Raw genomic sequence first — 22,308 nt, forward strand, 5'->3', positions numbered from 1 at the left:
ATGGTGGAAGGAGACCCCACTGGATTGATTAGCCAAGATAAAAAACACAGGAGTGAAAAGTGATGTGTTTAATTTAGATCAGAGTTTAAGGTGGCTGCAACACATCAGAATAGGGTTAGGAACCGGGTCTGATTAGGGGAAGACAGATGAGGGCTAAGGGTAGAAAGCTGGAGTCATTCTCATAAAGGGGATAGCTAGATAGATCGAGATATAAGAAAGGATGAGATTACAAAGGGATTGTTGAGAGTTAAAACAGAGAGGGCTGAAACTGAATCTTCAGAAAGCTTATATTTAAGGGCTTGTTTTAAGGGGCGGGGGCAGTGGGGGTTGTGGGGAGTGGTGAAGGAATCCTGGAAGGAAACTAAACAGAAGCCATATGTGAGGCAGGAGAACCAGAAGAGTGTGACATGGGCTCCCAGGGAGATGAGAGTTCTAGTAAGGAGAGAGTAGTCAATGTTGTCAAATTCTGCTGAAACACAGAAGATCTATGGAGAGGTTTTTGCCTTTATGTCTTTCCATGAGCTGATGGTGCTGAGGATCAAGAGGGAAAAGAAACCAAGGTGGATGAAGTTGGTGGATGAAGTTTGTGGATGAAGAGGAAGGAGAGAGAGAGAAATACCATGAACAGAAATTAGAATCAAGGAAGAGTAGCGGTCGGCCTGGTGGCGCGGCGGTTAAGTGCCCGCGTTCTGCTTCGGTGGCCCAGGGTTCGCCGGTTTGGATCCCGGGTGCAGACATGGCACCACTTGTCAAGTCATGCTGTGGTAGGCATCCCACATATAAAGTAGAGGAAGATGGGCACGGATGTTGGCTCAGGGCCAGTCTTCCTCAGCAAAAAGAGGAAGATTGGCAGCAGATGTTAGCTCAGGGCTAATCTTCCTCAAAAAAAAAAAGGAAGAGTATTAGGCCAGGAGAGAGAATGCTTGTAGATATCAAGGGAGGGACAAGAAGAGAGGGAGCCCCCCAAAATGGATCTGGAGTAGATGAAGGGGAGGAAATGGAAGAGGAGCAAAGTCCAGAAGGACACGGGGAGGGAGGAGAGAAAAGGATAGATGGAAACACTGGCTTTAGAAGGAAATTGGGAAAATTCTTCACAGACTAGAAGGAAGATAAGGGAATGGGTGATAATTTGGACAAAGTGAAATTTATATAGTATTCATATCAGATGACCTCCCGCTTCTCATGAAGTAGATAGCAAAAGAAGTTGGTGTAAGTGTAGAAATTTAATGAGAACGCAGAAGATTGGAAGAACAGCTATGTGTATTTTAAGAGTGAATCGATAAGAGATAAGAAAAGGAATTCCCAGTGTTGTTGAATTGCAAGACAAATTGGAAGGAATACATTTTGGAGCCTCCAATCAACCTGGTTATGCTACTTTCTCCAGAAATATTCAGCTGTCTAGAAGAGAGAACGGAAGAGAGAGATGTTTCCCTTAACCAGGACTGGAGATCAGCAGGATAGGTATGCCAGAAGATCAGTGAAATGAGAGTCATTAGGATGCAGGTGCAAGCACAGTGGGACAAACTGTCCCTCGAATTTGTGAGGTGCCTTGGGATGTCCTGAGAGGCCAGAAAGGCTGGCAGATGGAGAAAGGGCAAAGTGCCTAGGTCTGAAAGTGTGAAGAGTGGGTCAGAAGGAATGAAGTAACAGGAGAGGTAGACAGATAGATAGCGTGGTCAGAGGAAACTCTTCACATTTAAGAGTCTCAGATGTGGAGACATTGTAGATGATGGTCAAAAATAAGGTGTGGCTGCACTGAGGAGGATCTGAGATATAATGAGTCACAGAGATCAAGGTAAGGACCTGATAGTCCAAAGAATTAGAAGGATTACCAACACGGATTTTCAATCCCAAAGAATATACTGGTTATAACCGAGATTTTTTTAATATGACGAAAACCACATTAAAGTGGCATTAAAACATATTAGCAGGGGCTGGCCCAGTGGCCGAGTGGTTAAGTTCGTGCGCTCCGCTGCAGGCGGCCCAGTGTTTCATTGGTTCGAATCCTGGGTGCGGACATGGCACTGCTCATCAAACCACACTGAGGCAGCCTCCCACATGCCACAACTGGAAGGACCCACAACGAAGAATATACAACTATGTACCGGGGGGCATTGAGGAGAAAAAGGAAAAAAATAAAATCTTTAAAAAAAAAAAACAAAACACATTAGCAGCTAGAAAAATATTTGGAAAGAAGACATTCAACCTTATTCTTTCAACAAATATATATTGAACCATGTGCTTAACATGAAACTATATTCAATAAGCAAGATATGGCGGATTCCTCTTAGACAATGGCTTAATTAATATTAAGATTTTACTTCCCTCTGTCAAAGAGTACAACTTAACATCTGATAACCTTGTACTAAAAATAGAAAATACAAACTGGTTACTTGAAAGAAGAAAAAACGATAGGAAAGCTAAACCCAGTAACATCACCATATACTTAAATAAATGGTTGAATCAAGTTAATCATAGTGATTCCCAAGAAATTGCTCGTATTCAATGTGAAACTACTAATCACTCCCTAATGTTTTGCCTTAGAGTATAAACTTTCACACTCAGAGACTCTTTCTATAGCCAATGAAGCCAGACCTGCAGCCTGTCTCACTCTGGATTGTCATAAGACTAGCTTGGTGGTGGGACATTTGGAGCCATTGAAGGCAAGGACCACAACCGGGTTCACTGGTCCTTTGTACCCCAGATGGGGACACAGCCACAATTTTCTAACGTTCTAAAAACAAATAAGTTGTTTTTTTAGAGACAAGTACAGTGACTCTATTATATACACTCATTAGGAGATTGTGCAGAGTTTGGAATGTCGTAATCATCCGACTCAAAGAGGAATTGTTAGCCAGATGTTGAAAAATCTATGTAAATGGGCTCTGGGAGTACATGCTATCTCTAAATCTTCCCAAAGAATGTTGACCTAGTCCTGCAGCATTTATTTACGCATTTGATTCAAGCAATCTTTAAAGTAAACTCAGAAGCCCTATTTTGCATCACACAGGTTAGTCCAATATAGACAAAATGTTGATAACCGTTGAAGCTGTGTAACCGAGATGAGGATTTATTATACTCTTCTCTCTACTTTGAATATGTTTGAAATTTTCCATAATGAAAAGCAAAAATTAAAAAAAGAAGATATGTCTCTTTATTGTGCTTGTATAGTTAGAAGTAATGAGACCTCTTTCTTGCTTTTCTCCCTCCTGCTGACACACACTGTAACCTTTGAGAAGCTGCTTACCCTAGTGTCCTTTTCTCTAGAACAAATTAGAATGTACTGACACTAAGATTTGGATGGTACAACATCGTTATTATTCCACGTATTCCTCACGCTTTGTAAAACTCTTCCACGTGCTGTCTTTTCATTTACTTCCGTGGAACTTCTATACTCACAGGCATTCTCCCAAATCTTTGCCCTCCCAAAAGAAAACAGGCTTTCATCATTCATAAACCAATCTTTATTGAACAACTAGTATGTGCCATTATTTTTTAATGTTATTCTTAAATTCTATGGCTAAATATCTTTGTAAGGAAAAAAATACCCAACAGAAAGCCTTCACTTGCTCGATAAATATTTATTAAGCACCAACTATCTGCAAAGTAGATGCCAAGGCCTTGCTTACACAGCATACAGGAAACTTCTGCCTGGAAGCAAGAATGGGTGAAGACCAGTGAGGTGGCTCTTGCAGTGAGGGAAGGGGAGCTTTTAAAAAATGCGGATCTCCCGGTTCTGTACATAGAAGTTTAGGTCTGGCGTGGTCCCAAGAAAGGTTTAGAACCACAGGTCTAAATCATCAAGTCTAAACGGGACCAGAGCAGGCTCTAGTCTGACTGAAGCTGACACTGCCATCCATGGAGTGTAGTTGGTAGGTGGAAGGCAGGCAGGATACATATTTGAAGCTGCAGCCTGAAGCTGAGAAGGATGTGAAAACAGGGTGCAAGCCTGGAGAAAGGATTCAGCAGGATTTGGGCAAGCGGTCAGGACTCAGCGCTGACTGGGCTTAGGTTCAAGGCTGGGCTTTGGTCCTGGTGGAGTTCTCAGCAGGGACCCAGAAAGGACCGATTGTATGCTGGGTCCCTTTTGTGTAGCAGGCACTGTGTAAAGCTCTTTACTTACGTAATCTCATTTCATCCTCATGACAGCCCTGTGCGATAGTTTGATTTGCCCAAGGTCAGACAGCCAGCAAGTGGATGAGTTGTATTTGTACCCACTTCTATTCTGACTGCAAAGCCTATACTCTTTCTGTCCCTCCATGGTGCCCACAGGGACTGGGGCAAAGACTTTTCAGGCTCACCTAGGGAAGACAGCTAGGAAGACCATTTGAGTCTAAGGAGCTCTGCTCACGCCAAGCACCAGGCAGCTGACTATTTCCACACTCTACTCACTAGTGGGTAAAATAAACTCCAGTGACTCCTGACTGACAGGGTTCTCCTTATTCCCAGCACTGTGTCCCAGGCAACATAGTGAAATTGGCAATTTGTCTTTGTATCCCAGCCTCCCCAATCCTGTTTGTTCCCCAAACCTGAGGAGGGGCCTACCGTGTTCACACTCTTCCCCTCCACTCACACCAAGTAATACATGTCTGATAACAGATGAAAGCATTGTGCTTTTGGGAGCTACTACTTTTGAACAAAGAGTTGATATCAGAGACAGGAGCTAGGAAGGATTTGCAAGATAGGCTGAATCCCCTGAAATCGCGCTCATGGATAGGCTGTAGCACATTCAAACTGATCCTACTGCCATCTGAAGAGAAATGATAAAATTTCAGGAGCTGGGATATCAAGAGTGCTGCTGCTTCAGAGATTCTCTTGAAGTCCTTTTCATGCCACTGTACCAGCCTATCTGTACAAAGTGCTCATTTTCACAGGGAACAATACGTATGTGTGTGCTTCTCACAGAGACAGTAACCGGGGGGCATTATCCGTCAAAGCTTCTTTCTTTTGATAACTGAAGTTATAGACCCAGACGCTGCTTTATTAGTATTCCGAATGCCAGTACTGCCCTACCCTACAATAAACAGAGTAAACAAGAGTGGCTCTCCTGGTACTCACCCTCCTCCTCACTCCCCGATCATCATTCAATGAGAACTCAAGATCATGGAATTTTCCTTTATTTATCAAAATCACTTGTAATTTCAAAATCGCTCTGGCAAATACTTCTGATTAGTGGATATGAAATGTGGATAGATAGATAGATGGATAGATAGACAGATTTAGAGGTGGTAGTTTATTTGCTGAGAGAATACACTATCGACCTGTAAATGTGATTCTAACAGCATCAAGCTGGATAACAATTTTCTGTATCCTGTATACACAGTAGAAGAAAGTAATTTTACAAGGCAGTATGACGAAGTAGACAAAAGACTTGGCTTTGTTGCTTATCAACTGTGCAATTTTTGCAAATTACTTGACTTCTCTGAGCCTTGTTTTCTGCCAAGGTAAAATCAAAGTAGTAAAATTCGCCTTGAGAAGTCTTTGTGAGGATTGGGTGTGATATATGTGAACTGCCTAACAATGCCTGGGACACAGGGGCTCAAAAATATTTGTTGAATGACTAAGTAGTAGATGCCCAATAAAGGTAGTTTCTATTATTTATTACAGTGTTACAAACTTTATAGGCTTTAAACTTGTTTACCCCATGTTTCTCAGGGAATACTTAAAAAAATTAATGGTTTCATTTTTAATTACAAAAGCAAACACATCTGTTGCAAAAATTCAAATTACATAAGTGTTCAAATAAAAAGTGAAAAGCCCTACTCCAAAGTCCATACCATAGAAGTAATCACTCTTAACAGTTCCATATATATTCTCTCAGACCTTTTTCTAGGCCTATACAAATATACGATGTAATTTCTAAACACGAGTTTGTACTGTACACAGTGTTCTGTAACTTGAGTTTTTGACATAACATCTTGAACATCTTCCTAAGCCTAGTATTCTATTTGTATGGTTAGATTGTAATTTGTGATACAAATCTCCTATTAATGGATAATTAGGTTATTTACCACGTTTTGCTGTTTCAACCAGTGCTGCAATGAACATCCTATGTAAATATCATTTTGGCATTTATGCTAGTTGTTTTTCTAAGATAAATTTCTAGAAGAAGAATAGCCAAGTCGAAGGGTACACATATTAACTAGACTCTGCCCACTTGCAGGGAGAATGTTATGAGCTGAACTGTGTCCCCTCAAAATTCATATGTTGAAGCCCTAACCCCCAGTACCTCAGAATGTGACTGTATTTGGAGGCCTCTAAAGGGGGTGATTAAGTTAAAAGGAGGTCATTAGGGAGGGCCTAATCCAATCAGTCTAGTATCCTTATAGGAAGAGGAAACTTGGACACACAAAGAGACACCAGGATGTGCATGCACAGAGGAAAGGCCATGTGAAGACACAGAGATAAGGTGGCCCCATTTGCAAGCTAAGGAGAGAGACCTCAGGAGAAACCAAACCTGCTGACGACAACTCGGTCTTGGACTTGTAGCCTCGGAACCATGAGAAAATGAATTTTGATTATTTAAGCCACCCAGGCTGTGGTATTTTGTTATGGCAGCCCTTGTAAACTAATACAGAGGGGTTATTCTCAAAACCTTGGTGGCCCTTCTCCTTTCAGCTGAAGTCCACATGGTGTGAGCAAGCTGTTCTAGCCTACTTTCTTTCTTTCTTCTTCTTTTTTTTTTGGTGAGGAAGATTGGCCCTGAGCTAACATCTGTTGCCAATCTTCCTCTTTATTTTTCTCCCCAAAGCCCTAGCACACAGTTATATATCCCAGTTATAGGTCATTCTAGTTCTTCTATGTAGGATGCTACCATGGCATGGCCTGATGAGCAGTGTGTAGGTTTGTGCCCAGGATCTGAAACAATGAACCCTGGGTGCCTCAGCGAACTGAGCAAACTTAACCACCTGGTCATGGGGCCGGCCCTGCTCCCTACTTTCTTGATTCCATGCTCTCTCTGTCCTATCCTTCATTGTCCTTACTCTCCTTGCTTTTTGAGGTCTATTTAATAAGGGGTGTTTATTATAGACGCTGGGGAATTTCAAAGATCTTTGGATGTTTACAAACAACTTTTTTTTTCCCCTTTTTTTTTGAGGAAGATTAGTCCTGAGCTAACATCTGCTGCCAATCCTCCTCATTTTTTGCTGAGGAAGACTGGCCCTGAGCTGACATCCATGCCCATCTTCCTCTACTTTATACGCGGGACGCCTACCACAGCATGGCTTTTGCCAAGCGGTGCCATATCCGCACCTGGGATCTGAACCTGCGAAACCCAGGCTGCCAAAGCAGAACGTGAGCAGTTAACCACTGTGCCACCGGTCAGCCCCACAACTTGTCTTTTGATGCACCTCATTCTGGCATGGCATTGAGATAACAGGAAGAAGTTATTAAGGTATTTTTCCCATTGAATTATCTTCTATTTTCACTTTATAAACTATGAAACAATGAGAAGAAAATCTTTCCCATATAATTTATCTCACATTTCTTCCACTGATTGAAGGGAGTAAATAGCTCACCTTTGTAGACTATTTTAATTTCATTAGATAAATCTTTAGATTAAGATAATTAAATCACCCTAGATCAACCTACTGGCTACGTAGTTAACGTACCCTTTAAAACTGCATTTTAACGCATTCCCTCTCCCTGACCACCCCTCCTCTCTCAGCCTTCATTACATCTGATGTGTTTCTGTGAGAAAAACGTAGGAAGGAAACTTGAAATTACTTGAGGATCTACATTCTGCTCCACAGCCATCCTCAGTAACCTTCACATATTTTACATTCTTTCGATTTCCTGAAGAAGAGTGACTCACCCAGAATTACGCAGCCACAGTGGCTGGAAAAATTGGTCTCAAGGTCTCCTAATATTTCTTTCTTCCTTCAGAAATCCCTTTTACTTGTAAAGTGAAAGAGAGCTTTGCTGGAGACTGCTGTGTGTTGATGACAAAAGGAAAGAAAGAGGGACAGTTTCTGCCAGGGATTGAAAAGAGAGTTTTACTTTTGTGATCTCTTCCTGCTCTTCTCTGGTCTCTCTTCAGAGTTCACTTTGGTTGCTAAACACCATAGGTCTGGGAAAGCTTGTGCTTACTTTTTCCCAAGAAGTTAGTGTATCTTGGGAAGCTGCAAGTCAGCGCTGCCTCTTATCTAGAACTGATCAGGAGGTAGGGAGAAGGGCACGAAGCAGGTAGGCCTAAACAACGGAAATAAGGGTGGACCTGCTCTCTTTGCTTAACCTTGCCAATGTCAGGATCAGCTGATTGACTGTCAAAGATGCCAAAAACAAAAAACAAAAAACCCCCACAAAAACAGGAGTCTAATAGTGATGCTAAAAAAACAGAGAAATCTGGGTCATTTGAAACTGGGGGAAATTGTGTGGGAAAGGGCTTTTTCCTGACTTTTTTCTTAATGTTTGCATGTGTGTGCAATGGAAGTTGGGGATAAATTAAGGAGGAAATATAAAGATAATATAATAATCTCTACCTACTTGCAATACTCAAATTTCCCACTTTTTTTTTGCCCTATTTTGGTATTGTTCTTTCTACTTCATTCAGTTTCCCAAGCCACATATAAACCCTAAAAGTATATGCAATTATTTCCAAAAAATAGTTGGGCTCCTACTATGTGCAAGGTATTATGCTAAGTTTGCACAAGATGAAAAGATAGCTAGGATTTAGTCTATCTTCAGGGCCTGCAGTCTTATAGCAAAAGTAATTCATGGACATTTTTGTTCACAGATTTGCAAAAACAGCTAAATTTTACAAGAGAAAACATCTTAATTGTCTAGTGCTCATTGACAAGCATCTACATGTCACTGACATTTAGCTCAAACCAAAAACATATTTTGAAATAATAAGAAGTTAAATGAACACTTTTACCAGAAACAAAAATTTCAGAAGAGTTTGTTTACTTGTGTGTCAGAAATCATAAAACAGAGAGAGTTACAACTACGCCATATGTGAACTTTAGGACTATAGAGTAATATAATATCATCTGTAACACATCTGCTTCCTTTAAATTCAAATTCTAACATTTATAGTTTCAATAGTTGGTACCGTAGCCTTATACATGACATGAATAAAATAACATTTGAGGAAGTTCTTGAATTTGGCAGGTAGCTGATTTAGAGTTAGAAGTTCTCTTCCATCTCTTAAGATATTAGATTCTATTAGGACACAAACGTAGCCTTTTGGCATAAGAACTCCAGAAGGAAATATCTATAGTTCAACACTAGTGTTTAATACTGTATTGCTACCATTTTAGATGACAAAGATGGCCATTATTTTGGTTTCACTAAATCTGTTTATCTGTTTATATTAATTGATTGGCAAGATGTTATCATTTACTGACAAATTTTTGGAAGCAAATCAAGGAAAAAAGAGTATCAACTAAAACCAGAAATAAATCTCAGTTATGATTCCTTCCATGAAATGGATCACATCAAGGATGACAGACACAAACACCATCATTTGCTCTTTTATTTTCATCAGACACTTAAGTATCTCTCTAAAATAGGATTTAATCAATGTCAAATAATTAGAGGGATAGTAGAAGAAAGAGTCTGTAAGTTGTTGGGAGCCTCACAAAGGAAGGGAGTGATGACATACTATCTTAACTACTACTACGCATTTGTCCTCTGCCAGTCAGTCTCCAAGGTAATCCAATGCAATTTTTTCATGTGAAGCGAGCACATTAGTCTGGCGCAGGCATTTGCTTCCTCTCTGAATTTCCTGTTTTACTGGATATGAGGCCTCTGAGGAGCACCTCCAGGAAACAGTCACTCGCTCAGAGGCCTGCAAGGAAGAGTGATTTGGAGAGGCTAGGTTCCTACTGCTTGCTAAAGTGATAGCCTTGTTCTGACCTAACACGTTCTCCCTACATAAACTTACTTAAGTTCAATTGAGTTCACTTTCACTAGCCTCTTATATAGCAGGAGGCATTCAATCATTGCCAAAGTCAATATATTAAGACTGGTTGTTGAAGGCAGCTGGTTTCCCATAGAACCATGTGTCCCTATTTCCTATTTCAGTTTATAATTCAGTGGTAGGAAATGCCAAAGGGAGTTGGCAACAATGGCCTTTCCCACTTATAATAGATTTACTTTTATGTACTTGGATTTTCCTCCAGTATTGTGCTCAGTGGTATTTTTACTATGTAATCAGATTGGATGGCTCTATACCAAGGTGCTGATTGGCAAGAAAACCTCAAGGTAAATGGCTTCCTCTCTTCCCTCGGTTCCAGAGGCAACTGTGCTGCAGGACTGTTACCAGGGACATGGAGTCCTTAGAGGGAAGGGAGGCTCGCATCTGTATTAGAATTAAGTTTCCAGGAGAGCCCTGGAATTTGAAAATTCCTTTAGCCTCCAGTGATAAGTGAGATAAACCGGGCCTCCCGGGGCAGTGTAGATTCCGACATCCTATTTCTGCACTGCGTTCTCCCCCATTCCCTCCTTGGCTGGTGGGAAAAGCAAAAACCCTTCCTTCTAAGGTAAAGAAGTTAAGAATGAGAGTTATTTGCTGTTTAAATAGCTGTTTTGCTGTTTGTTCAAATCTCTGGTCTTCAAGTTGCATGGTTCTCTCACTTTATTTTGTTTTGTTTTGTTTTGTTATTACTACTATGTCTTTTGCCTTCTCTTCCTCTTTGGGGTGAAGTTTGATCTTTACAAAAGAAGAGAAGGTAGAAGGCTTTATTTTTTCTAATTTTTGTTCATTAGTTGTATAATCTTGCAAGTGTCACGACTTCCTGTACTATATAGATTCTTAATCCATAAAAGGACATGTCAGTATCTATCCCCTTCCATTTGCGGAATATTAACACTGTCAATTATTTTAGTTACATTCTTTGATCTCGACAGAACTTTCCTCTAATAACTATGCTATTTAATCATAAATTTAACACTAGAATGCACTATTAGTTTTCAATATTTAAAAGTTAAATACAAAAAATATTTAAACCATATTTACCTTGATTCCCTGTGTTTGTATTTCATGACACTTAAAAGAGATTTTGTGGATGGTAGAATATTTCTCTTGAGAAATATCTTGAATTATGAAGTTTCATATTATAAATTTGACTTGAACAAAATATACTCACATATTAATTCATAATTCATCAAACTAAATTAGTTTCAGCTTTTGTGAATGTTATATATCTTTAATTTTCACAAGAAAAATGTTTTAGTTAGTGCCCGTTTATTTTCCCTATCATTTCTCAATCCTCTTCTACTGCCCTGCAAAAGAGGACTAAAAAGTACTCAAGGGCTTTTTGGATATTTGGATATTACTGTTAACAGGGAAATATTGCAGATTGCCTAACCCACTTCATAAAATAAACATCTGAAATCTCAAGCTCCACCCCTACCACCCAAACTGACCATGTCTGCTCAGTTTTGGCAATGTAGAAAACAGGACAGACTTGTTCTGTGAGAAGTGCCATCCCATTTACACTGTCGCGCTCTGAGCTGGCCCTCAGGGAAAACCTTCATATAGACCTAATACCATTCACATATGTTTCCTCTTGCATTAAAGGTAAAAGCACCTGAAAATTGTAAAAACCATCGTACTCTTTTACCAGACCAAATGTCTAGCAAATGAGGATGGGATTCAGGGTAACAGAGAAACAAATCACTCCACCTGAAGTGTTGTGTATTGGAAAAGCATGAGGTCTTTGAACCTTGTCTCAGGTTCTTACAAGTTCTGAGACCTTGAGTAAATCACTTTTCTGAACATTGGTTTCCTTATTTAAAAAATAAGGGTAATATCTATTTCACAAAATTGTTAGTTACATGGATTAGATATGAAATCTAATGAAATGGCTGGTTATAAAAATTCTCATCTTCAAGTCATTATAGGTAGTCCTGGTTCTACTACCAAAGCTAGAACGTTGGTCCACAATTATCATAGACAGTTATCAAAACAATGGTATTTGTATAGCACTCCACAGTTTACAAAGCACATTCATCTAAAGTATACTTTCACTTACACACATTCAGATACTAAGCTTGGGTATATTTTTGCCTATTCAGATATTAATTCTGGGCATTTTAGGGAAAGCTTTGATTAAGAAACATTGAGTAGCTGTGTGCCAGAGTTTTGGCAAACTGACATTTATTAATTATTTAACATATATACATTGAACACATAATATATGCTAGAGCAGCAATTCTCAAACTTTTGGGCTCATGATCTATTTACATTCTTACAAATTATTAAGGACCCCAGAATTTTTATGTGAACAAGTGAACAAGACAAGAGTCCCTGCCCTTAAGGAGCTTAGACTCCAAGAGAAGAGGCAAGTATTTACAAAACTGTGCTATTGGTACTGTCATAGGAATAAATACAAGATACCAATGGGGTTAAGACGGTACCTTGCCCAATTTTAGGAGATCAAAGAAGGCTTTTAGAGAAAATGATGGCTAAGCTGAGACTTAAAGGAGAAAGCCAGGTCAGGGATGCAAGTGTAAAAAGGAGAGCGAAGTCTGCCAGACACAGGGAGCAGCAAGGCTTGCTAGAGTTTACAGAGAGAGCAAGGCATGGTAGATTTGCCAGAAATAAGGAAACGTTATCATGTAAGTTTCCTGAGGGAAAGTTTGAAGACTTTAAACAGGGGACTGACATACTTCAAGTTTAAAAAGATCAATCTGGGTGCTGGCCCCGTGGCTGAGTGGTTAAGTTCTCGCACTCCGCTGCAGGCGGCCCAGCGTTTTGTTGGTTCAAATCCTGGGCGCGGACATGGCACTGCTCATCAAACCACGCTGAGGCAGCATCCCACATGCCACAACTAGAAGGACCCACAACCCAGAATATCCATCTATGTACCGGGGGGCTTTGGGGAGAAAAAGGAAAAAAATAAAAAATCTTAAAAAAAAAAGTGTCTTTAAAGAAAAATTAAAAAAAATAAAAAGATCAGTCTGGGTACAATGTGAAGAATGAGTTAGAGTAGAACAAGGCACCAGGCAGAGAGGTTATTGCAGAGAGTTGAGGCAGGAGAGAATAGTGGCCTACCTAGAATACTAGTAGTGGAGAAGGAGAGAAATGGAGAGAGCAGAAATCTATGAGGGGACGGCCCTGTGGCTATGGTTAAGTTCATGTGCTTCGCTTCGGTGGCCTGGGGTTTCACTGGTTTGGATCCCAGGTGTGGACGTGGCACCACTCATCAAGCCATGCTGAGGCGGCATCCCACATGGCACAACCAGAAGGACCTATAACTAGAATATACAACTATGTACTGGGGGGCTCTGGGGAGAATAAGCAAAAATAAAATAAAATAAAGACTCAGCCATCAACACACTGTCCTGCTTTTTCGTACAAGTGTGTGCACTATCTGTATCAACAAATATTGTGAGTACTCAAAATAATACACACACAAGTTGTTTTAAAAAAAAAAGAAATCTATGAGAAGGAAAATCTGACACGACTTTCTGATGGTTGTAGGAGGTAAGAGATGGGGGGGGCTGAGTATAATACCCATATTTCTGGCTTAGGCAACTGGGTTGATGATGATAACATCTAGAGACTGGGAACTTTAAAGCAAGTATAACAAAAATGAAGAGTTTAACTTGTGATATATTGGTTTGAGGTACCTTGGAACATCAAGACACATATTTTGAAGGCATCAGTTATGCAGATTTGTAGTGAGAAGAGAGAACTAGACTAGACATTTCTATTTAGGAGACAGTAGCATATATATGGTAACTAAAGCCATGGAAGTGAATGAGGATCACCAAAGGAGAGAATAAAAAGTGAGATAAGAATAAACTGACTAGGACACAACTCTGAGGTAAATGGACATTTAAGTGACAGGCAAAAGATGGAGGTCCTGGAAGGTAAAATAAAGAAGCCAGAGATCTAGGAGGAAAACTAGGAAAGTGTGGTTTCACAAATTAAGGGATGTAAATGCTGCAGGCCATGGTCACTAGTATCAAATGCTGCAGAGAGGTCAAGCAAAATAAGGAAAAGGGTCCACTGGATTGAACAAAGAGGTTGTTAGTGACTTCATTAGAATTTCAGTGGGGAGGTAGGGACAGAACTAGAAGCTTACTGAATAAATAATCCACTGAATGAAGTTCCTAGAAAGGCAGGAGGAGACAGAACCCAGAAAATAGGCACAAAGAGATAGAATACAGAGAACAGGTAGAAATATGTGCCCTAGATTGCTGGGGGACACCCGATCCATCATGATGTTTGAAAGGATGCGTGTGGGTGCAGGTAGGCTAATAAATGTGGAGGAAGGAATTTGTTGAAGGTCCTCTCTGATGGGTTCTATTTTTTGCTGAGAATAAATGAGGGAGATGGTTGGAAAGCAATGAAGAAAATCTGAGGTGGCTGTTGTGGAAAAGAGAGCTAACTAGGGAACAAAGTTACAAAGTTGCCTGGCAAAGTTGAAGGCCCACTTCAGGTTGGACACTGTACATAGGAAGTGGAAACAATCTATGTGGTCCATCCAGAATTTCAGATCATTTTTTTAAAAACCTGTTTCTGAATCAGAAGGTTAAGGTCTAGACTTTATTAGCAAATGTAATACTGCAGACAGTGCAGCAGAGATCATAAAACAAGTACAATAATTCTCTCTCTCTCCACCTCCCGAACATATAATTTATAATACACACTGAGTGCATGCACACATACACACATTATGTAACACTGACTATCAGAACTCCTTATGGAGAAAGTTCCATAATATGTCATCATCTCATTGCCTGTAACCCTCCATGTAATTTTCAATGGAAAGTAGTGAAGCTATTATTGCGTGGGGCAGGGTTTGTAGGAGAGCATGAACAAACCTCAGGCAAAGAACTTATTATTTGTATTAAGAATTTATACATTTTCATCATACATCATGATCAAGTGGGATTCATACCAGGGACACAGGGATGGTTCAATATCTGCAAATCAATCAACGTGATACACCACATCAACAAACTGAGGAATAAAAACCACATGATCATCTCAATAGATGCAGAGAAAGCATTTGACAAGATCAAACAGCCATTTATGATAAAAATTATGAACAAAATGGGCATAGAAGGGAACTACCTCAACATACTAAAGGCCATATATGACAAACTCACAGCCAACATCATACTCAATGTGCAAAAACTGAGCGCCATCCCCCTGAAAACAGGAACAAGACAAGGATGCCCTCTATCACCACTCTTATTTAATATAGTACTGGAGGTCCTGGCCAGAGCAATCAGGCAAGAAAAAAGAATGAAAGGAATCCAAATAGGGAGGGAAGAAGTGAAACTCTTGCTGTTTGCAGACAACATGATCTTATACATAGAAAACCCAAAAGAATCCATTGGAAAACTTTTAGAAGTAATCAACAACTACAGCAAAGTTGCAGGGTATAAAATCAATTTGCATAAATCAGTAGCATTTCTATATTCTAAAAACGAACTAACAGAAAAAGAACTCAAGAACACAATACTATTCACAATCACTACAAAAAGAATAAAATACCTCGGGGTGAATTTAACTAAGGAAGTGAAAGACCTATACAATGAAAATTACAAGGTCTTTCTGAAAGAAATGGATGACAACATAAAGAGAAGGAAAGACATTCCATGTACATGGATTGGAAGAATAAACATAGTTAAAATGTCCGTTCTACCTAAAGCAATCTACAAATTCAACACTATCCCAATCAGAATCCCAATGACATTCTTTACAGAATTAGAACAAAGAATCCTAAAATTCATATGGGGCAACAAAAGACCCCAAATTGCTAAAGCAATCCTGAGAAGGAAGAACAAAATGGGAGGCATCACAATCCCTGACTTCAAAACATACTGCAAAGCTACAGTAATCAAAACAGCATGGTACTGGTACAAAAACAGGTGCACAGATCAATGGAACAGAATTGAAAGCCCAGAAATAAAACCACACATCTATGGATAGCCTATCTTTGACAAAGGAGCTGAGGGCATACAATGGAGAAAAGAAAGTCTTTTCAACAAGTGGTGCTGGGAAAACTGGAAAGCCACATGTAAAATAATGAAAATTGACCATTCTTTCTCACCATTCACCAAAATAAACTCAAAATGGATCAAAGACCTAAAGATGAGACCTGAAACCATAAGGCTTCCAGAGGAAAATGTAGGCAGTACACTCTTTGACATCAGTATTAAAAGGATCTTTTCAGACACCATGTCTTCTCAGAGAAGGGAAACAATAGAAAGAATAAACAAATGAGACTTCACCAGACTAAAGAGCTTCTTCAAGGCAAACGAAAACAGGATTGAAACAAAAAAACAACCCACTAACTGGGAAAAAATATTTGCAAGTCATACATCTGACAAAGGCTTAATATCCATAATATATAAAGAACTCACACAACAACAAAGAAATCAAACAACCTGATCAAAAAATGGGCTGGAGACATGAACAGACATTTCTCCAAAGAAGATATACGGATGGCCAATAGGCACATGAAAAGATGTTCATCATCACTGATCATCAGGGAAATGCAAATCAAAACTACACTAAGATATCACCTTACACCCATTAGAATGACAAAAATATCTAAAACAAATAGTAACAAATGTTGGAGAGGTTGTGAAGAAAAAGGAACCCTCATACACTGCTGGTGGGAATGCAAACTGGTGCAGCCACTACGGAAAACAGTATGGAGATTCCTCAAAAAATTAAAAATAGAACTACCATACAACCCAGCTATCCCACTACTGGGTATCTATCCAAAGAGCTTGAAGTCAGCAATTCCAAAAGTCACATGCACCCCAATGTTTATTGCAGCATTATTTACAATAGCCAAGACACAGAAGCAACCTAAGTGCCCATCAACAGATGATTGGATAAAGAAGATGTGGTGTATATATATATACAATGGAATACTACTCAGCCATAAAACAGAACAAAATCGTCCCATTTGCAACAACATGGATGGACCTTGAGGGTCCTATGTTAAGTGAAATAAGCCAGATAGAGAAGGACAATCTCTGTATGACTCCACTCACATGAGGAATTGAAAAATGTACACAAAGAGAACAGATTAGTGGCTACCAGGGGAAAGGTGGGGTGGGGGGTGGGCACAAAGGGTGAAGGGGTGCACCTACAACACGACTGACAAACAATAATGTACAACTGAAATTTCACAAGATTGTGACCTATCATTAACTCAAGAAAAATTAACAAAAAAGAATTTATCCATTTTCAGAGTGCAAAATAACAAAATTCACCTCTTTTACATCCATTAAGAGCTCCCCCTCAAAGAAATATATCAGTGGAGATGGGAGATTTTCTTCTTTATAGAGCATTAGATTAAATAATAATAGGATTCAGGATAATTTTATATTTTAAAATTATCTGTACATAGGTACATTTACTAAGAATTTACTATGGACTGGGCACAAATAACTCTCAAAACACCTCCATTAGTTAAGTATTATTCCTATCTATAGATGAGGAAACTGGATCACAGAAAGGTTAAGCAACTTGTCCTTGGGCATATGGTTAGTAAATGGTAGAGCTGCGATTTGAACCCAGGCAGTATGACTCCAGAGGCCACACGTTTAAACTCCCTGCTGCACTGCCTTTTTTAAAGTACACATTTAACGAAATTTCCAAAGTAAGCGCTCATTTTAAGTTTCAGAAATTTAACACAATGATTGCTTGGGCAGATGAGTTGTAACAGACTTTTTGAGCAATTCAGTACAAATGGAGACTGAGGAAACTACAGCAGATATCAAGACACATAAGAAGCTGTTTCCTTAGATAAAAATTTCCTTCATTAAAAAAATTACTTGGAAACATTCAAGTATACCGAAGAGTATAGAAAATAACTACAATCTTAACACTCGTATACCCTTCACCTAGCTTTAAGGTTTTGCCACATTTTATGCAGATTACTTTTGGTAGAAAATAAAACATTACAGATACAAGTGAACCCTCCCCTATTACAGTCCCTTCTCTTCCTCTCTGGAAGTAACCACTATTCTGAATTTGGTATATATCATTTCCTTGTATGATTTTCACAGTTTGATCTCACAGTTTCTTATTTTTAAACTTTTGTTTATGGTATACCATATGCACCTTCTGCAACTTGCTGTTTTTTCCTTCTTAATATTAAGTTAACGAATTCTATCTCCATTAATATTAGTAGCTTTAATTCCCACTGTTCAGTATTCTGTGTATGTCAATTTGTCCAGTAATGTAACTTATTCATCCCTTCTCCTCTAAGTGGACATTTAAATTGTTTCACTAAATAAGCAAGGCTGCTATGAACATTCTGCTGTGGGCTCATAATTATGTATATAAAATTCCTTAACGTGCAGTTTAACAGAAAAAATAATATATGTGCACGAACTAGACAATGAAGACAGCCGTTGGTTTTCAAGAAAGGTACGAAAAACCTTGGGCTGCTCAGAGCCAAGTGTGGCTACTTTCACTAGAAAGCATTTGGAGAAAGGCTCCAACGACCCAGCGACGTTCACTGCTACAGCAGGAGACCACACAGTTCTAGCCCTTTATTACACTTTAACTGTTACCCAACAGTTTCACGTGTGTCCATTCATTTCCTCAACTAGAGTTTGAACTCCACGAGGACTGAACCGGCCACCAAACAAGGTGAGCCGACACGGCCGTGACCGTGGAGAGTCCGCAGTGGAAGCTGCAGCAGCCGACCCCTCGGCTGTGCCAGGCCGCCAGAAAGTGACAGCGCAGGGGCCTAATCTCACTGTCCACCCCGAGAGTCAAGTTAGTTGAGGAAACGAGAATGGATGAGGGAATAGACTTCTCCCTGGAGGCGTCTCTTCACTCGCACTCACAATGCCGCCCGGTCAGAAGCCAGGAGCCGAGGCGTGGACGCGGCCCCCGCCCTGAGCGCAGCTTCCCAAGCTGGCCTCTTCCAGCGGCGCCTCTTTCCCTTACGCCAATTCCGTAAGGAGACTCTAAGGCCAACAGGGCGGCTCCCTCCGCTCCAAAACCTGACGTGAAATTGCGCGGGGTTGCACTGATCGCGGCCATCTTTAATTCGGGCAAAACCCCACCCTCGCGCCCAACCGGCCCCTCCCTTTCAGCGTCCCCAGAGCTTTTCACCGACAAACGTAACGCGGTTTAGCCGTAGAGACAGTATTGAAGAAACATGCACAGAGACTTGACTATCCCTGATCTTGGAGGTGCCAAATCCCGCCAAATTAAACATGGCGGCTAAACCAGAGCAGCAAGAGTGCTCATGCCAATGAAGTCATGCTCGAAAAGGAGCAAGCCGACAGGGCAGAGAAGGAGTAATCTCGCGAGATTGAAGCCAACCTCTTCTCGGCCCGGAAGCCTCGTCTGAGGGGGCGGGGGGGCGGAGGAGGGAGCGGGAGTCGGGCGAGAGCCAGTGGAGGAGTCCGCCTGCTGTCGCCTGCGTAAGCAGGGCAGCGACGCCGGGCGGCTACGCCGCGGAGTCGGCGTAGGCGGCTTTGGAGAATCGGCGGGCTGCGCTGCGCCCTGGCTGGTCGCGGAGGGGGGAGGGGATGTCGGTCAGTGCGAGATCCGCTGCTGCTGAGGAGAGGAGCGTCAACAGCAGCACCATGGGTGAGTCTCAGCTTTGGGCCGCCGCGACTCGGGTCGGCAGCTCCGGACGCACCGGGGCTCTGCGGCCGCCGGACCGGGCGGGAGGAACGCCCTGAGGCGAGGCGGGGGACAGCGGCGAGGGGAGGTGGGGTGGGGGCGACGGCGGGCCCGGGGCGCGGCGGCGGCGGCGGCGGGCCGGGGGGAGGGGAGGCGGCGGCGGTGACAGTTTGAATTGAACGTGAGGAGAGCCGAGGCGGCGGCATTTCCTGTGCCGCGGCGGGCGGGCCGGGGGAGCCCTGAGCCGCGGCCTCCGCCGCCGGGGCCGGAGCGGGGTCGTCTTTCCCGGCCCGCCGGCTCCCACGGCCCTGCTTCGTCCGTCGGCGGCCGCAGTGCCCGCGGCGGAGCTCCCCTAGTCGGGGGAGCGGGCCTGGCGAGGAGGGTGGGGATGAGCGCGCGCCCGGGTGCGGGTGCTGTGTGGGCCGGCCCCGGAGGGTGGCGGCGGGGAGGGAGGAAGGAGGATGCACCAGGCTCAGGCTGCGGTGGAGGCGGCGGCGGCTGCAGCGGCTCCAGCGACCGCGTCGCCTCCTCGCTCCCCCTCCCCGCCTCTCGGGGTTTCCTTTCCCCAGGCGCGGCCCCGAAGGCCGGTGGATGGCGGGCGAGGCTGGCGTACGGAGGATAAGGAGCCTGGTTTGGGCTTAATTTTTAGGAAAAAGGAGAAAGAGAACGTCTGGGAAGGGCGCCCTCCCGAGGAGTGGGAAGGCTCGGAAGGGTCGCTGGAAAAGGGAGGGAGTTGGAGATACGGACTGGTGATGTTTAAGGAAATTAATTTTTGAAAATATTTCAGTATTCTCAGTTATTCGGTTAAGAAGCCCTTTCATTTCCTTTCCTCCCCCAGATGTTGGAAAAAGAACAAGGCCATTTCATTCACATTTTCCACTCCTCAGTTCCATTGCTTACTCTGTGTATACTAGGAAATAAACATCTGAAAATTTTGTAACACATTTCCATTTGCTGAGTTACGTTTTGAGAGTACACTGTTTCAAATCTGGGTTTTTGTGGTGTGGGGAAAGAATTGGTGACGTTCAGGTGTTTGCTTAGTTACTGAAAGAACTTATTCTTACGAATTTATTGTTGTAGTTCAACTTTAAGATTTTTTTGGCTTTGTTATTTTGATGAAATGGGAAAACATCTTCCCGAGTGCCCTTGAGAATCTAAATGAACAGATAATCTAGATTCAAGAACATTTTACTTGTTCGACGTATTTATGTACATACAAGTGATGAGACTGTCAGTCCCCGGCCCCTCAAGTTTATAAGCAATTTGAGGAGGAAACTTTTTAGGCATTAAGTGTACAGGTAGGGATGAAATTTATGGAATTCTGATAGACTGGAAGGATGGTCCCTTAGCAGGATATAAACAGTTATTAAGCTAGTTACTGCTGCCTAGATCCCTTATTCCTCCAAATAGCAAGGGAAGGAGCAAGGGGGGAGGGCAGGAAACAATCTTTCATCCCACCCAGCTGTTCAGTGGGTGTGGCTAGAGAAGATAGGGTGGAGAGGAGCTGTGAAATAAATGTGGAAGCTACATAGATGGTTTGTATGGTCATTCTGTGATGGGATAGCATGATGGAGCCAGATCCTCTTAATACAGTTATTAAAAATGTCACATGCACTCTTAGGCTTACAGAATTGAAGTTCATAACTGATAATAGAAATTTACTTTGTGTTTAATGTCCAGTAGATTTTAATTTACAGAAAGAATATTTTTGTAGTTTAGTTAAGAATTTTTGGTTTCTGGTTTTGATTTGGAGATAAGGTATTCAGTACATAAGTACGTGGAAGGTAGTGTTATCAATAGATTATGTTTCAGAAGTTTGTTATGAAAATTGGTTTTTTGGATTTGTGCATTTCCCCATAGCAATACTCTTAAATGAGCCGGTGCCAGAACTTCTGAGCTAGTCTGAGACAAGGTAGGACTCCTGACAGACCTTAGACCAGTTGTAGAGGATTAACGGCAAACCCCCTTCCCCCCAAAGAAAAAAAAGCTTGGAGTGGAGGAAGAGTTAGATTATGATTTCCAAGGTCTCAATAATGGGGGGTGGTCAGATAACCAGACCAGTCAGAGTGAAGATAGTGGTAGAGCAGGTTGGTTTCAGACTTCTTATAATTTGCTGGTATACATATTCACAGAAGACTCTTTTGTGGGTTTTGCCAATAAAGTATTGTTACCTGACCAAATTACCAGCTGAGAACTGTTTCACGTTTTGAGGTAATAAGCTATCTTGAAAATTTGATTAGAGGCTGAAAATTTTTAACCTTATGCATTTTACTAAATTTTGAGACAGTTTTTTGTGTTTTTTTCTGTACTGTTTGGATTATGAATAACAAGATTATTGTATAATGAAACTGGTGTAGAAAAAATATGTTTTTGAGAAGGATTTTAAGGTAGCATGATTATGGGTTAGGCTTGCCAGATGAGAGCATACTGTTAAATGTAGACTGTTGATCTGTACAGCAACATTTTGCAGACTGCAAGTTGAGACCTATTAGTCTTGAAATAAGTTTTGTGGATTTCTACTAATACTTTTTAAAAAGTAGGAAAGAAATAGAAAATAGCAGTACATTGCATTTAGTATGAATTTTTGGGGGGGTAAATTTTGTTTTATAATATTGTGTGTTGAGTTTGGATATAACATTTCTTTTTTATTAAGGATTATGGTCAGAAAAGTTTGTAAAAACACTTGGGGATGTGCAGTGTGGGTGGGTCAGATCCAAGTTCTTTAAATCTTGGTATGA

The 22,308-nt window shown here is 41.3% G+C and overlaps 2 protein-coding genes across 3 annotated transcripts in view; one reads left to right on the forward strand and one right to left on the reverse strand.

The window, feature by feature from the left end:
* HERPUD2 (HERPUD family member 2) overlaps positions 1-18,951 on the reverse strand; it is a 134,740-nt gene extending 115,789 nt beyond the window's left edge. Inside the window, exon 1 of the mRNA XM_070511777.1 lies at positions 18,781-18,951. The gene's annotated coding sequence lies outside the window, so the exon portion shown is untranslated. The remainder of the gene's footprint in view (positions 1-18,780) is intronic.
* Positions 18,952-19,295: 344 nt separating this feature from the next.
* SEPTIN7 (septin 7) overlaps positions 19,296-22,308 on the forward strand; it is a 114,773-nt gene continuing 111,760 nt past the window's right edge. Inside the window, exon 1 of one of the 2 annotated variants that reach the window (XM_070511764.1) lies at positions 19,296-19,534. In XM_070511764.1, the coding sequence (XP_070367865.1) occupies positions 19,474-19,534 (61 nt within the window). In that variant the 5' untranslated portion in view covers positions 19,296-19,473. The remainder of the gene's footprint in view (positions 19,535-22,308) is intronic. The other variant, XM_070511767.1, reaches the window with a different exon arrangement.

This window comes from Equus asinus, chromosome 1 (assembly GCF_041296235.1).
Source record: "Equus asinus isolate D_3611 breed Donkey chromosome 1, EquAss-T2T_v2, whole genome shotgun sequence".
Taxonomy (NCBI): domain Eukaryota; kingdom Metazoa; phylum Chordata; class Mammalia; order Perissodactyla; family Equidae; genus Equus; species Equus asinus.